At 39.6% G+C, this 17,444-nt stretch overlaps 1 protein-coding gene across 4 annotated transcripts in view; it reads left to right on the top strand.

The window, feature by feature from the left end:
* The window catches only part of RARS2 (arginyl-tRNA synthetase 2, mitochondrial), a 69,807-nt gene that overhangs the window by 44,660 nt on the left and 7,703 nt on the right, over nt 1–17,444 (top strand). For all 4 annotated transcript variants that reach the window (XM_080341764.1, XM_080341765.1, XM_080341766.1 and 1 more), the window contains 7 exons: nt 67–143; nt 3,612–3,767; nt 5,686–5,792; nt 6,411–6,506; nt 9,374–9,434; nt 13,583–13,659; nt 14,938–15,062. In XM_080341764.1, the coding sequence (XP_080197890.1) occupies nt 67–143; nt 3,612–3,767; nt 5,686–5,792; nt 6,411–6,506; nt 9,374–9,434; nt 13,583–13,659; nt 14,938–15,062 (699 nt within the window). The remainder of the gene's footprint in view (nt 1–66; nt 144–3,611; nt 3,768–5,685; nt 5,793–6,410; nt 6,507–9,373; nt 9,435–13,582; nt 13,660–14,937; nt 15,063–17,444) is intronic.

The raw sequence follows: 17,444 nt of genomic DNA, 5'->3' as shown, positions 1-17,444 counted from the left end.
TTATGAAAACAACAGAGCAGTATACTCTGAGCTATCTTCTAACTTTGTATTTAATTGTTATTCAAGGCTTATTGGGTGTTGGTTTCCAACAGTTTGGTGACACAGAAAAGCTAAAATCCAGTCCTTTACAACACCTTTTTGAGGTAAGTTCAGAGAAGACCAACTAGGGACTTCAGAGGACAGTCCATTTGACTTGGTTGTCACTTTTGTACAGAATGATATGTCTGCAGGGTCATGATGAGACTCGTGTTGGATTTGGACAACCTTGCTTGAAGGAACAGTGCTAGCCTGGGCCATGGCAGCAGAAACAGTTTTCACTAGGCTGTGGCAGCAGAGACAGGTTTCATTAGGCCGAAAAATGCCCCCCAAAAGGAAGGTAATCATAGATGTACTTAGGCTGCATTGATTGCTGCTACCACCACGGCCAGCTTGACTGATATCAACTGTCTTAACTGGGTATAGTTGACCACTGATGTCACTGTGTTAACTGGAGTGAAGTCTCGCATCTGATGCCATAGTATGTTACCAAACTTGTGAAAAAAGTGGCATGTATGCTGAAAAAATCCTCTCATTGCTAATATTTTTTAGAGTAAGTAATATTTCCATTGCTCAATACACAATTCACTGTGGTTGGGGAAAGTGGTCTTTAAAGTGTTTTGTATCTAATGTGGAGCCTTAGCATATATAGGTAAGAAGGAGCGACTATCACTTTCCAGAATCCTGTTCTGAGTCTTGTGTCTTCAGTGAGTGTGAAAGAGCCAGAAACATTAGAAGATGCAGTTTCTGCTGACAGACTTTTAGGAAATTCCTTTCAGCAGTAGTTTTATTGCAGGAGGTTTGCCCTCTTGGTTGCCCACAGTGCTGCCCAGCCTTGTGCAAGTGCTACAGATTGCATTTCTGTGTGTCAGGGACAAAACTGAGTCAGTGGACTATCAGGTTAGCAATAAAGATTGAGGTAGTTTAATGAATCTCATTTTTCTTCAGGACTAATATGGTTTTGGTTGCTGGTTTGCTCCATTCAAACATGCCTAATATAATCTGAGTTAATATTTATTTCTTTCTTTTTACCATTTCCTATGTCATTTCTTGTTTTATATAGTGCAATATACAAAAAATGTTTTTGTCAATCTTTTGATACTTGTAAGTGACCTTTAGTTGACAACTGTGGTGGGGGTAACACATACGTGACACGTGAGAGAACGTGACTTTATGTACTTACCTGCACAAATCCAACAACCACAAGGATAGGTGGACAACATTTTATGACTGGCTAATGTTCAAGCCCTCATGCTTTACAAGGAAGATCTCACGTGTTAATGGGGTTTTGTCAGGGTTCTTGTGTGTCACTGTCCAGTGTTCTCTGACTACAGAGCTGAGTTCTGCTTCACCTTCAGTATGGCAGCTGTTGCTGATGCCAATGTTCGGGCAGTATGTCACAGAATAACTGTTCTCCATAAATCTATTTACTGGCAAAGGAACAAATTGTGTTTGAATACTTGGAGACTCTACAGCTGAATACATATTAGATTGTTTATATGGCAGAGTAGCTCCTTCTGAGTTTGCCAGCTTCTTTGATATAAATTTTGTTTGCTTGTTCCCTCATCCCGGAGGCCTGCTCAATAAAATTGATGGAGTCTCAACACAGGTGTATTAGAGCTGTAGAGCTGATTTAAAGAGATGACAAGAAGTAGTCATATTCTTGTGGTTGTGCATTACTGCATATTATTTATCTTTTATTTATAGTTTCAGTCCCTTCTTAGGATTTAAATTTTGAGTATTTGAATTTTGCACTAAAGCTTTAAAATACCATCTATTGCAATAGCATGTAGGCTTTATGACCTTATAAAAATTACCTTCAAGGGCAGAGAACAGTATTCAGTCAAGCTGCAAAAGATTCTAAAATAGTAGTTGTTTGAGACCAAATTAGTTTCTCAAATATTGCCAGTTTTTAACTTTTTCAGCTGTATTATTGGTTTATATCAAAAACTGAGATGCGTTTCAAAGTGGTACTTTTTCTGCTGTTGTGTGAAACTCTCTCCTATAGTTAGTTTAAAAAGAAAATTTCCATAGCACAATTTCTATATAAATAAATGTATAGACAAATGTACCTTTCAAAACCTCTTTGCACCTTCCATTTAATCAAGAATGAGATGCAAATGTGCCTTTTGCATTATAACATCAAAGATCGAGGGGGTGGGGGCATGTTAGAATATGTGAAGCTACTGATGGGGAGGGAGAGCATTGTTGTTGGAAAAGGTTGAATTTTCCCTCAACTTTAAATTTCTTTTTTGTGGCAGAACTAAGCAAACATTAATCTTTGAGGCTTATCAGCAGTACTGTCTGTTAAAATCTCTAAAAATCTTGGGACATAAAAGGAAGGGGAAAAGTTCAAGAGTTTTGCCTTGGAAGGTTTTTTTTAATAGGCAGAATTCATTCGAGCAAGGTATTGTTGGCACACTCATTGGCCAGACATTGTAGGAATTAAGTTTTTGTTTGTTTGTTTGTTTGTTTTTTAAATCAAGATTGCATTGATTTGGGGATCAAAACTGTCTTACAAAGGCATAAACAGCAGTGAGCTACTTGGGTCTAAATACAAAGTGTAACCACTAGTTAATTTAATTATTTTTATGTAATACTTTTTGAAAACTTTTCCATGGGCTTTCAAAATGCTAGATGTGGAAGGCAAGGAATCATTATCTAGGCAAATATTTGACCTTTAGATATAAAAGAATGTTATAGGATAGAATTATAGAATATCTCAAGTTGGAAGGGGCTCATAAGGATCATTGAGTCCAGCTCCCTGCTCCTCACAAGACCACCTAAAACTAAACCATATGACTCAGAGTGTCGTCCAGATGCTCCTTGGACTCTGACAGGCTTGGTGCGATGACCTCTTTCCTGGGGAGCCTGTTCCAGTGACCTCATGACCTATTGCTGGTCAGCAGAGAAAGGAGATCAGCATCCCCCTTGAGGAAGTTGTAGACTGAGATGAGGACACCCCTCAGCCTTCTCTTCTCCAGACTGGAGAGTCAAATTTGTTGTACCTAGATAGAGTTGGCTGATACAAGAGTTAGTGATGCTTCTAGCAAACACACAGCGCCTACGTGTGCGTCCAGGCAGATGTTGACATTCATACACTTGACTTCAGCCACAGAGAGACATCATGTATTAGTATGGGTGCATGGTGCTATAGGTAGGTGGTGACTTTTGGATCGGAACTGGTTGAGGGTTTTTTTGAGCTTGTAAAACATTGAGTCTCTTCAACTTTGTGGTCTTCTGGAGGAAAGTCTCTGGTTTAAAAGTCTGGGATGGTTTCCCATTCATGCATTAATTAGTTCTTCCGTATTCTGCTGCTGCTGTTGTTCCAAGGTTATGAAGACGATGATAGTGACAGCAGGAAGGAATTATGGTCTTAGTCTTGTATCAAGATAAGCTGCGCATTTTCCTCTCTAAATGGGAAATGTGTTCTTTTAACACGGCTTTAAAATTTGTGTATTACAAATGTCATCTTTAAATGTATTTGTATTGTTCTTGTAGATCTTTGCTCTGCTTATTTTTATTGGAGGAGAGGATTATACTTCTTCAACATTTTCAGTGTCATTGTATTTTAGGTGTATGTGCAGATTAACAAAGCAGCAGAAGATGAAAACACAAAGAAGCTGGCTAAGGATTTCTTTAGAAAACTGGAGGAACATGATGAGCAGACATTGTCACTTTGGAAACAATTTAGAGACTTCAGTATTGAGGAATACGTCCGAATTTATAAGGTACAAATGATCTACTGCTTTTTCTTTTTTGTTGGTACAAGGGTCTCTTTTTATCTGTTGCTCCATCAATCTAATTGGCAGTGCAGAGCACCTTTTCATCCAAGAAACTGCCAAGCAGTGAACTGATTTAGGAACAGAGTTTGCTGTAATGCTGTCAATTATTTGCCTTTCCAGCAAACTTTACGGTGATGGGGGAAGATGTTTCTAAATATGCCAGATTATGCCCCATTCTGTCTGGGAAAAGCACGGTAGTCGATTTAGGCAGTCACTTTAGTTGCTAACAGCCTAGATACATTTTGTTTAATGGATTCCATGTAATTGACCCTCTGAGTTATTCTGCCTTCTCAGAAACTCTGAAGCTCGGAGTATGGTGCTAGGCAGCAAAGCAAATCAGTGGTAGATAAATACCGTTCAGTTTTGCTTTATCTTTGAAGTCAGCAGCAACCCACTAAATTTAAGTTTCCATGTCATAAATTTTATTAGGAGATAACTCTGTTTTCACACTTGTGATCTAATGTTATAATGCAGAGCTGTGTATGTTGCACATTAAATTGAGTGTAAGTAATTATAGCACAGGAGTTTACAATAGTAATCAGTGCATAAATTACCTGCAGGTTGGGTTGAGTTGAGTTAAATATACAGCCATCTGTTGCATACTGTAATCTCAAGAATGGAGCCAGTGTCCAGTGTTTTGTGGGAGATGTTTGTGCCACTGACCACAAAATGAATCTTAGGAGTTTGGAAAACAGGAATGAGATACAACTTCTGTCAATGAATCCGGTCTTTTTGTATGAATACTATGTAATCTTACTGAAGAGTCTATCTGAAAACCAGCTAGTGTTCTTCTTTCTCATGTTCTTTCAATGAAATTCTTTCATGGGTGCCCAGTTTTAATGGGCTTAGACATTTTTTTTCTAACTCATAGCTCCAAAGAATTTGTGACTTGTTTTATACCACTTCCTTCTCTTAGCATTTTTCCTTACTTAAAATTGCACTTTTCTATCTCCCTTCTCTTGATGTATTTGTAGAAATCGGTCATGTCTTCTTTTATCCTTGATTGCAAAGTTAAAAGAGAAGTGGCCTACCCCTTCTTCAATAATCCAGATAACCTAGCTGTGCTTTAATTTCTTCCCTAAAACATATCACCGGGTTCATGCCAAGTACTCTGTTAAGATCTCCTAAGTGAGACACAGCCTTGATAATCCTGGTGGGAAGCTGACCTGTTCAGGTAAGTTGGTATTGGGCTGTGTATGCAGCAGCATCATGATGGTCACTCGTCGTTGATCACATGAGGACTGGTGCTGCTACATCTTTCTCTCTGAATTATTTTTCAAACTAATAAGTATCAAGCTGATGGACTTACCGCTTTGTTGCACTCAGTTAAAAACCTGGTATTTTTATACTATTACATTTCACCTAGTTTTGACAGCTAAGGTCATTCCATCTCTCCTAGGTGTACCCTCTGCCTTCCTAGTACTGGTGATTTGTGTGTGCTTAGCAGTGTTTGTGAGCAGCTCCTGCTTATGTATTTATTTATCTTAGCATCCTTTCAAAATAGGATTGATTTCAAGTCCAAGTAACTTCTCTGCAGTCCAGTGGTTTCACCTCTAGCACAAGTTAGAGACCTACCTCAGAATTTTTATACTAATAGCTCTCTCCAGTTTACTCCTAATTTCTCATGAACATTATATCCAACACTGTATTAAACTCAGGGAGACTAATTCTAATGCAGAAATTGATTAAATCAAAATCCAGACATCCTTTCTTTTTAACAGTGAAGTGACATTTCTTGGAATAAAATTAGTCTTTGCACTCTATCTGACCTGTGACACAAACCTATAATGTAACTTAGTTTGAAGAAATGATCAGCCTCAGTCTAACAATGTTTCCCTTCTTTGATGTTCTTGGAACTTTTCAGCGTCTGGGAGTGCACTTTGATGAATATTCTGGAGAATCATTTTACCAAGAGAAGTCCCAGGAAGTTCTAAAGATGTTGGAGGATAAAGGACTCCTTCAGAAAACAACGTATGACCTCATTATTCAATCTGCTGATGTAGATTACTTAACAACTCAGTTGCATTTCAAATGAAATATGATGACTGAGGTGTGTATGTCATCTATAGGGAAGAGTTTTCTTTAGATGGTTTTGGTAGCTGTCCTAGTAGAAGGCCAACAGGAGTTGTGCACTCACAGCTCAAAATTGAGTTTACTTTTCCTTGTGGCTAGCACAGAAGCCTGGCTGTGACAAATTAGGTGCAATGACAGTGTTCAACTCCTGATGGCCCTTTAGGCTGTTAATTACTTTAGTAGCTACATGTGCCATTTAATTATCAGATTTAGATGAGATCTTTGCCTTGATGTGCTCCCTGGCTGAACTGAGACAGAAGCTGTAGTCATGAAATGCACCAGAATGTGGGCAGGCGGCTCTCTGGCATCAGCAATGGTGACAATAAATATAGATGAAACAGTCTTCTAAAAGACTTAAAGGATACAGTCATTCAGAGAAAAGAATGAGATTGTCTAGAGTGAGGAAGTTCTGTGGCAAGAGGCCTTAATTTTGTTGCTGACCTTTATCTTACCTGAACTTGACCTGTATTTTGCATCTGGCTTGCAGTTACTTCAGTGTTTTCTCTCAACTTACAGAAAAGGGACAGGAATTGTGGATCTTTCAGAAAAGAAAGACCTCTCATCGTTTTCCACCGTCATGCGTAGTGATGGGACATCGCTTTATATAACAAGGCAAGTAAGCCCATCTGTGTTTCTTGCTGTTGTGGTTTAACCCCGGCCAGCAACTAAACCCCACACAGCTGCTCACTTGCTCCCCCCGATGGGACTGGGGAGAGACTCGGAAGCGTAAAAGTGAGAAAATTTGTGGGTTGAGTTAAAGACTTTCATAGGTAAAGCAAAAGCTGCATATACAAGCAAAGCAAAACAAGGAATTCATTCACCACTTCCCATGGGCAAGCAGGTGTTCAGCCATCTCCAGGACAGCAGGGCTCCGTCACACATAATGGTTACTTGAGAAGACAAACACCATCACTCCAAACGTCCTCCCTTTCTTTCTTCTTCCCCAAAATATATACTGAGCATGACGTCATATGGTATGAAATATCCCTGTGGCCAGTTTGGGTCAGCTATCCTGGCTGTGTCCCCTCCCGGCTTCCTGTGCACCTGGTACCATATGAGAAGCTGAAAATCTTTCACTACTTAGTCACAACTAAAACATCAGTTATTTTCATTCTGAATCTCAGCTATAGCACTATACCAGCTACTAGGAAGAAAATTAACTGTATCTTAGCCAAAACCAGGACACTTGCCTCCTATTTTGCCAGTAAACCTTTGTGCATGATTACATTTGTAACTGATAGTGCAGATTTTGAATCTTTTTTTATTTCTGGGCTGGAGCACCTTTGTGAATGAGTAATTGTAACTGAAGCTAGCAATGTAACTATGGTGGGATGAAAATGGGTCAGGAAAAACTGCTTTTAAATACTTTTTCTCCCCTTAACCAGTCTCTTCCCATAAATCATTTCTCCAGTTGCTGACTTTGAACACAAAGCTGAGATCTCTTCATCTAATAAACACTTGCCAAATAATGAAGGTTTCAGAAATACCTTTGCTTAAAATGTTTACTGGCAGTGTGAAGCAAAAAAAAAAATAAATGGCTTGTTCAGCCATGTCTTCATTGACTCAGTGGGCCACCAGCAGCGTACAATCGATTTTTATCATTGTTCTCCTGCCTTCTCATCAGTATCCTAAAATTCCTCTTGGGTATTTGTATATGGAAGCCTTAACAGTTTCTTTGTGCTGGTAATGTAAATAATTCAGATGTCTAGCCCTCAGGGTAAACTGTGTACAGCTTTTCAGGACAAGGGTATTAGAGAGATGCTGCAGTCAGTGCTGTACAGGCAGGGGCTGAATTCTGCAGCAGGACAGAAGCAAGGCTGCCACAGCTCTGTGCCCACAGGTACAACCAGCAGTAAAGGCTGAGCAGCTGTTCCCAGTAGGCACAAACATACACACATGCATACATACACAGAGCCAACCAAACAGGGCAACACAGACAAAACCACTCAGCGTGAATGGCATAATTTTGTTCCCCTGGGGCTTATTAGGGTGAAGGTCTAATAGTGTGAAGCAATATACATGTGTGTATATATATATACACACACATCTATATATGTGATAAATATTTTATACGTAAGTAATATAGATATGGATTATGTGTATAGAGATGTATACATGGTGTAGATCTCTCCAGTAGCTGAGCTTCAACATTGTGTGCCCCTTAGTTGCCCCCAGATCCCCAGGTCTCCCCACTTGCTGGCACCCGGCCGTGCGAGCCCCCACAACCCATTGCCTCACTCCAACTGCTGGTACAGACACGGCAGCTCCCTCCAGTAACGAGGCTTAAATGTGTGGTCCATCCAGCAGCTGGCCCCGGATCTCCCATGTTGCCTCCTCCACAGAGACACACATGTACACAGGTGGGTCTTTCTCCATTAACCCCATGCCCCATAGTCTCTCAGCAGTTGGCCTGGACCCCCTGACACCCACAGTACAGATTCCTCTGGGTGCTTCATCTTTGAAGACACACCTGTGCCTGGCTTCTAGGGCACTTCACCTGCTTGCTGGCTAATTCAGCTTGATGTTTGCTGTCAATCATGTGGACATGTGTGTCCTCACTTCGCTTGTTGGCAGCAGAAACATCTTGGCCTCTGTAACACATGGTCAGACTCTGGTTGCTATCACTTAATTTCACTTCCCTCCAGTCCTTTCAGTTGCTGGCACCACAGAGTCATACCTTGTATAACCAGTGGTTCACAGCTCCAGTTGCTGATACTTAGACCTCCAAACATACATGCACACAGAAGAGCGACAGCTTCACCCAGGAAAAGTTTAAGATGGAGTTTAATGAGAAGATGACAAGACAGGCTGTGCTGATCAGGTGCAGGGCACAACTGGACAAACATACTAACCAGCAGTCAGTTTACAAGCCACCTGCCCCTTTTATAATGTTACCTGCCTTCTCATATCTTTTGTTCCTGCCCTAAACATCCCATAATAAGCCTTGTGCAATTGCAAAGTGCTTTTCCCTTGCATCCCATGTGTTCCATGTCCCTTAGGCAGTAACCTCCCTCAGTCAGAAGGTGGTCCACAGAGCTGCTTCTTGTGACCCGAGGTGGGTTTCAGACTGGGACATGGGGCTAACAGCTTTGCTGTGACAGGAGAGACTCAAGTGAGTTGTTTCTCTGTCTGCTTTGTGTGTGTGAAGATGAGTTTTTTATCATGTAGCCTAACACTGAGCACTGGGTTAGTTCTCCAGGAGAGGCTCATTTCTCTCAAGTCTCCCAGTTGATTGATTGTCCCAGCAGGGAGACAGACCAGAACTGTTTTCTCAGTGATTTTCATAGCTGATGGTGAAAAAAAAAATTCAAAGACATTGTGAACAGAAATATACGTGTCCTCTTTTTTATGTCAGGCATACATGGACCCTCTAATCTGGCAGTCCTCTTGCCTCCATAAAGGTAGATTATTTTCCTGAGGGGCAAATTAAGAGGTATGTTTGAGTGACACTCCAAACAGTTCCTCATTATCTTTTTCAGAGATCTTGCTGCTGCTATAGACCGAATGAATAAGCATAGCTGGGATACTATGATTTATGTGGTAAGTAATTCTAGATTCACCAAACACTTTAGAGCCTGACTGTCACCAATAATCCAGGGAGCCTTTTACTCTCAATATGATTCTGGCATATGTTTTTTGGGGCAGTAAAATAGATGCCCTTACTGCTCAGCAACTGTCCCTCTATGTGGCAGTGCTGCTTGGTTTTGTTTTGATTCACAACCCACCGAACAGTTGAAAAATCAGCTCTGGAGTTATTCTTCGTTTTAAAAATTAATTGCGATTCATTTTAAATGGACTATTACTCAGTTGATATATTTTCCATATACATGTTGTGATTAATATTTTAAAAAGTCAGAAAAAGCTGTTAGTGTTATAAGAGGTTGTAAAATGTTAATTTAGAAATTTAGAAATTAATGCTCTGAAATGAATCTAGGTCTACTCTGAAGTCCTGGTGTCTCATCTGAAATGTAAATTTTTATGGCTTTGAACAGTGCCTTGGTTTCATTATGTGGAAGTTGCACATAAAGTACTGCTTAATCAATGTGGAGCAGTTGTAGGCAGAAAATCTTTTTACGTTTCTTGGTTTGATTAATTTGCTTTTTAACAATTTCAGCAGTATCTGTAATCAATAGCAGGATTATCCCCACACTTGTGTGAAACTTCTTTGCTTTAATATTGCCAAGGATGTATCACACAATGCTTTTACGTTTTTCTTTTCCCTAGATTTAGAACAAAAAAAATTGAAAACTGTATTCTATTATGTGAAGTCAGTTAATGATCTGAGGAAAAAATCTGCAGGTTTCTGGCATGTTCTTTATGATGTGTTTGGTAAAGCCCATAAATATTCTCTGGTACAAGTCTTTCAAAAGCCAATATAATATTAGAAATACCATGAATCAGGGGAGGGGGAAGAGATCAGTAAGCATGAAATTAAATACCCAGATAGTTTAAAGTGTGACTTTTAGTTAAGTCACATTCCTCCTTTTATTTTCAGTCTTCAGGAAGATTCTACCAACTTGTCATTCCCACAGGTGGTCACAGAACAGGGTTTTTTTGTTATGTTTTTTGGGAGGAAGTTACCTCTACTGACTGGAAGGTAGTAGATTCACTGGCATCGAAGGGCAGTGTTGCTGAGAAAGTGCAATGCTTTAGGAGTTAAGGAAGCTCCCTGCTTAGTTCATGTGAGTACGGAATTATTTGTATGTTTTATACCATGAAGTAGCAGGGACCAAGGCAGAAGGAGTCATTAGAAAAAAAGAAAATAGTTGGGTGAATATTTTGCACGAATTAGGAGGGGGGCTGAATGTTAAACTAATAGAGTGAGGAGGTACAAAAGCAACAGTTTTGAGTTGACTCGCTTCTCGTAGCTGAACTCTGGTAATCATTCACTTCCTTGCCTGGGCATCTTTGATCGACTCCTGATCCAAACAGATACACAGCACAGCCGGACTGTGGTGTGATCGATGTGACCGTCAGAATCTGTCTCATTCAAGTGGGTAATGACAGATCAGCCTGTCTAGTCCTGTCCTCTCAACCTTGCTAAGGCTGCGTAGTTTTGGGATTACATGGTTAGTATTTCTATCATTTCTGACTTTCTGGGGGGCTTAGAAAGTGGGTCATAAAACAAGAGAGTGGTAACGTAAACTATTAAGAGAGTTTGCGGGACAGATAGCCTGATGATAGAGCTGCCAGCCTTGCTGAGTTTTGCTGCTGTTTTGTGCCAATGCTTTGTAGTGGGTTATGATTTACTCAGTGTTACCAGAGGTGGGAGGACTTCATGGGTTTAGGCAAGAACACTGATATTTTTAGTCTTTCATTATTAAATACAAATGTATTTCAGAATCCCAATCTTGTTACAAGAAAATTATTTAGAGTCTTACTGCATAAGATCATCTTATTCTTGTCAGATCAACTTGTTTAAAAGAACATTAAATTGGTTTATTAGTTGTAATGCTACAAATCAGTGCATTCATCAATTTATATTTTTTAAAAATCCTACTTAATTCATAAAAATGCAGGGATATGAACAAAACATTTAAAAATGTGTGACGTATTATTAAAGAGGTGCTAAGATTCTGTTGAGTGTTGTATGCAAAACAGGAGATGAAAACACTTCTGTATATGAAGAATTAAATATTAATATAATCCACATTGTCATGACTGCAAATCTCTCCCATAAAGCTAACCGCGTAGACCGCATTTGGACACAGATGATTTTGGGGCTTGTAAAGAAAAAAAATGCCATTCTTCATAATATGAATCTTCTTTTTGAGCGTTTGTGTTATTTTTGCCATGCTATGAAACTATGAAAAAAATCTGGTTTTAGTGTCTGTGGGTTCTTCTTTTTTAACCTACTTACACATCCATGTTTTGAGTATTAATTTTAGGCAGAGATAAAGTTGTATGGTACTCCTAGTATTTATTTCCATCCTTAACAAATTTGCTTTTCATGCAATTTTAATTATGTGGATTGTTCAAGCATAATAAGCACTCACTGTTATGCTTCTTGCTGTATTGCACAGCATCCCTGAAACACAGGGGTTGATACTTAATTTTCAGGTTGCCAGCTGAAACCTGGAATTCAGCTTGTACTGCCTGTTAGGTGTTCTTACCTTGGCTTCTCTTTTCATGTTCTTATTTCAGTGGAAGTTTAAAGGATCATTTTAAAAGCTATTAAATTATTATTAGATTATTTCTGTTGATGATTTTGAACATTGTTCTGTATGCTATTTCTGTGTACATTGGTTGAGACAAGTAATTGCAAACGTAAGTTGGCTTTTAGTTTTGTTTTAGCTGAAAACTCCGCTCTGTGAACAGTTACAAAGAAAAAATTCAGTTCAGGACTGGAGTCTTTTGTCAGTGAGTATGACGTTTTATCACAATACCTACTCACAAAAGACTGCAGTCCTCCAAAAAGGCTTTTAAATGCTATAATTGTGGCCCAGGTGGTGAGGGACATGCTGTTGTGTACACAAAACGAAACCATTTTCTGTCACAGAATATGTAATCTCATGTAAAACAGGAGAATAGAGATGGATTCAGACCTAGAGAGAAGTAGAGGAAACCACGAGGCAGCATTGGCCAGTGAACTGGCCTCAATCTAAGCTTGATAAAGTTCATTGTGAGATCTTTCAGTGAGAGACATCTGGCTTTGTTACAGGTACAGAGAGCTTCTCTCATATGTAAAGTGTATGGAAAAGAGCTTGTAAGGCATTGTTTGAAATGCTGAGCACCGCCATCCATTTATCAGCCTTGCTTGTGAATCGGCACAGAGAGAGGTGATAGACCGGAGCAGAGCAGGTTAGGAGGGATTGTGAAAGAGGAGGCAGGTGCTTGAGGTTTGATACAACGATAGAGTTGAGAAAAAATGCAGATATGCACTTCACTCGCTGCTGACTCTGTCTTGCAACACCAAACTAATAAAGAAATATTGATTATTTGTTTATCACTGCAGTGTTTTTTAAGGAGGGACAAAGGAGTCTTTAAGTGATGAAGTCAAAGCAACTAGGTAAGAAAGTGAACTTCATAGCAACAGCTGTAGCTAGAAACGCAAAGATCATTGTTAGACATAAAGAAACTTCCACCAGAAACTGCCTTGAGTTGTAGGAGAGAGTAACTGGAAGTGGAAGAGAGCACAAGATGCATCATTAATATGAAACCGTGATAATTTATACTTTTTTTTTTTTAATTATGCACCGGACTTATGATGTAAAGCTCCTCAAATCATGCTGGAGACAAAAGAAACCAGTGGGTTCTGGAGAGAGAGAGCTTAAAGAAGTGTTCTGTTCCTAAGCCAAAGGAACCTTAAAGTTTGGTGATGTAGAATATGGAAATATAACAAGAGCAGCAAGGTTCTGAAGTGAAAATGGAGACATTTTGTTTGATGGGCAGCTCACAGTTTATGTGACACTAAACATCAAGGTTTCATTTCTGTTCATGGCTTTGGCTTCGTGACCTAGGAACAATGATTTTTTCAAAGGTAGGTTACTTTTTCTGACAAGATATAAAATCCCATTGCGATAGATTCCAGCTGTTACATTTTCAAGTCTTACCTGTCCTTATAGGTCTTAATTCTGTTTGTGGTGGCTTACTGGCACAGTATGTGTGGTATTGTGTGTTTGTGTGTTAAAAGCTAGTCCTTATCAAATGTGGAGTGTGTTCTAATATGCACCTATTCTATTCCTTAGACAGATAAAACTCAAAGTAATCACTTCCAACATTTGTTTCAAATACTGAAGCTCATGGGTTATGACTGGGCAGAAAGGTATGTATTTATGAATCTTTATTACATTTTTTTTTTCTTTTTTTAAGAGTATGTAATATGCACATTGGAATTTCAGTGGAGTGTTCTTTTGGAGAGAATCTCCTGATTGTATCTATCCACCACCACACTGTAGCACATCATGTAGGCATTTTGGATGAAACTAGGCTACAAGATGTGCTGCTGGTGTGCAACCACTGAGCTCCAGAGTGCAAGCAGACATTTGGTCTGTAGGACCCAACTAATGCTAGTCCAGTGAGGAGGAAAACATGAGAACACAAAACCTTCAGAGCTGTGTGCCCTTGTGGGCTTCAGGTCCTTGGCATCAACCTTTTCATTCTGTATGTCCGCTCCTGCTGGGCTGCTTTATTTTATGTGTTCAGGATGTGAAAACCCTGCCTCTCATTGAACCGGTCTTTCATAACTGCTTGATGTAAAAATGGGAAAAAGGGAAACTACCTTTCAGAGGCTTCATGGCATAGCTTCTGGGATATTGTGTGATCCCATATTAAACAATTACTTCTTGAAGTACAATATTTTAGCAGAGATCTGAATCTGAGTTTGAATTGTGCTTCAGGCTTGAAGTACCTATTGCAGGGAAATGTATCCCCACTGTTATTCATTGTAATTACCAATCTTGTTAGCAATCTGAGCAAAGGTCAATAATGGATCTGCAGGCTAAATCATATTCCTCTCCGACAGAATGCATGTCTTTTGTGGTTAAATACAGAATTTTAGCCTTCAGGAATACTAATCTGCCTCCTTTCATAGTGCTTAAAGTTGCAATGAAATTACCTTAGATTATGGATCCAGAATAATGCTTGGGATTATTTTAAGCAGGCACAATGAATGTTTTGTTATTAGCAATGATTAATTACTCTTTTAGTTTAATGTGGCCACAATTTAATTATTATGACTCCATTTGTAATGTTATTAACAGTTCTGTGCTGCCACGGTAATTTGATCTGTCTACATCCTGCCTCTCCTCAATTTATTGTGTTGAGTCCTCTGTACTAAAGCTAGTAGCAAGAGAGGTTCCCAAGAGCACGCAAGTGACCAGGTTATCATAATTCTCATCATAATTTTCCCATTATATAATAAGTATGGAGCTTTGGTAGCTGAACTGAGAGTTACTGATTATATCACCAAGATTCCCATGTTGGAGCACTATTTATTCAGCTGTTATTGCTGGTTCCTGGTAAGAATCCAGCACTGAACAAACACTGCAAACATTTCTCTTGATTAAAATTTAATTTTAGGTCCTGCTGCTTTTCAACACAGGTGCCAGCATGTGTCTTTTGGTCTAGTTCAAGGGATGAAGACTCGGAGAGGAGAAGTAATTTTCCTGGAAGATGTTTTGAATGAAGTTCGCTCACGGATGTTACAAAACATGGCCTCTGCAAAAAGTTAGCTATTTCAGGTCTTATTAATTTGTTTTGATGTTCTGTGTTGATCAAAAATGTGTCATTTTTTTTCTACCCTTCACTTTTCCCTGCATCAGACTAATCACAGTGATATGCCTTGATTTGTGCATTTTTCCTATCTCCCATGATGTAAACAATGTTAACATAATCCTTTGCAACTCTCTGAACTTCCCTAAATTACAGATTTGCAAATTTTAACATTCAGTGAAATTATTTCATTGTGCTTTTGCACTTGGAAGGAAATACCTGCTTTTGAGGGGACAACAGTTGCTTTTTTCTGGAGGGACAAACTAATCAGTAGTGGGGTTGGGGCTGGTGTTGAGGAAACAGGCAGGTTTCATCCAAAGGATTTGTAGCTCTGACAGTTTTCTCTGTCAAGATTGAGTGTAGCTTGTCTGCAACTGCTGCCATGTCACCCCCCAGCTTCATGACTGTTTCTGGAGTCCGCAGGAGATCACTGCTCTGCGGCAGAACCTGCAGAAGGGGATGTTTGCCTGAATCTCTGGCTGCTGCTCTAGAGCCGTTTCCTCTTGACACAATGAAGATTCAAGCAGTTCCCAGGGAAATGCTGCCCCCTCTTGTGCTTTCGGGAGTTGGGTGCTGAATTCAATCAATGAACTGTTCAGCTTAAGTGATGTGCTTCTTCCTTGTTCTGCTTCCTCAGCTTTTTTAATCCAGACAATTTTGCCTGTAGAATGAACAAGGAGAAGGAGGGGCACGCAGAATGATAGAAGGGTGGACCTTGATTCAAACCAGTCTTACTGCAGAGAGGACTGGAGCTTAGAGCTTCAGTTTAAAGGTTAGTGTCATAGCTGATTGCAAAGCAAACTTATTTTTATGCTGGACTGAACTGACATGGCAGAGGTACAGACCCATGTTCCATTGCGCAAGCAGTAGGCAGAAGTACAGCTGAAAGAAGTAATGTGTTCAGATGGCACTGCAGCATTCCCCAGAGCTTATCCACTAGATACTGAATCCTACCTGTGCTTGTAGAAATGTCAACCCTTATGTTTGAATTCCTGCCTTACTTCCCCTTTCTTAAATTAGAAATCTTAAATCCCTGACTCAGAGCAATGTCTTCAATGTTTGAAAAGTGTTCGGGTACACAGTGGAAGATATTACAAACTTGTGTGTGGCATCAAAATGCCTCACTGTCATTGGAAAAATATGGGGAGTGGGGCATCTAACAGCCAATGCTAGCTTTAAAAGCCACGTGGAGCTGAAGCTGCTTACTTAAGTACCTTTATATAAACACTTTATTTACTGTACACAGTTCTGTTATTTAAATTTCCATTATTGGCAACCTGTTTTTTTCTACTCATCTCAATGAATTCTGCAGTAGTTACTCTCTAGAATGCCTATTGTTTCCTTTGCTGCTTCACTTTCTCTTAAGAAACAGCTTTGTCTGTGTCTCTTGAAGCATCTAAACAGTCCTGTTATGAAATGTAATAACATGATCTAAACATATGTCTTTGAGAATGAAAGGCCAGTCCTAGATTTCTCAGGGCCATGAACTGTCCCCACACTTTCCAAGCTTAGTCCTTTCTAAATTTTGTAAATAGGAAAGGTATGAGTAGTGTGAACTACTCAAAGTTGTCTCAATTAGTTTTGCTGACCTGGCACAAAGAAATAGCAAAGCAAAAGACAGAAATCTAAGGACTAAAACTGTACTGCAGACCTGGTTTAGCTTAAGTGGTGCCTTAAGGGAGCAGCTGAATTCTCCATATTCCACTGTTAGTAGGAAATCACCTGGGACAGGAAATCATAAACTGAACTCTGCAAATTTAATAGATTATATATGCCACAATTAAAAAAATGGACTTAGCCCTTGCTAAAGTGGAACAGATTTGCTGTGTAAAAGGCTATGATAGGAATCCTCCTTTCTCTCCAGTAGAGGCAAACAGGAAGAGGAGACCCTGGTAGAGCACAGTGTGACCTGAGTTTAATAACAGCATTACGTATGTCAAAAGCATCACCTTTTCACTAGGCAAGATTATGGGTCCAAACACAAGTAATCGATTTCTCAGAAGATGCAGCAACTGAAGTGCTCTTATATAGCCAAGTTTACTGTACTTCTCATGAACTGAAGCACCAGCTTGGCCCTGTGAACTTCCCTGGGAGACAGGGAATGAAACAAACCCTTTGAATTTCTGTACACAAGAGCATGCTGCTTGTCTGCTGAAGAATATCACTTGAGCTGTGAAAAAGCTGGAAATCGCTTTGCAGACATGTCTCTGCAGCTGCTTTAAGGATATTCTTTCTTAGGCTCTTCTAGATTAATTAGGTTTTGTAATGATAGACTTAAGTTCAGTCTGTTTGGAGAGGTTCTTGTCACGTCTACCCAGGGAGGAGAGCAAATTGTGC

This window comes from Nesoenas mayeri, assembly GCF_963082525.1.
Source record: "Nesoenas mayeri genome assembly, chromosome: 3".
Taxonomy (NCBI): Eukaryota; Metazoa; Chordata; class Aves; order Columbiformes; family Columbidae; genus Nesoenas; species Nesoenas mayeri.
The sequence above is the reverse complement of the archived record's forward strand: the minus strand, read 5'-3'. Positions and strand labels throughout refer to the sequence as shown.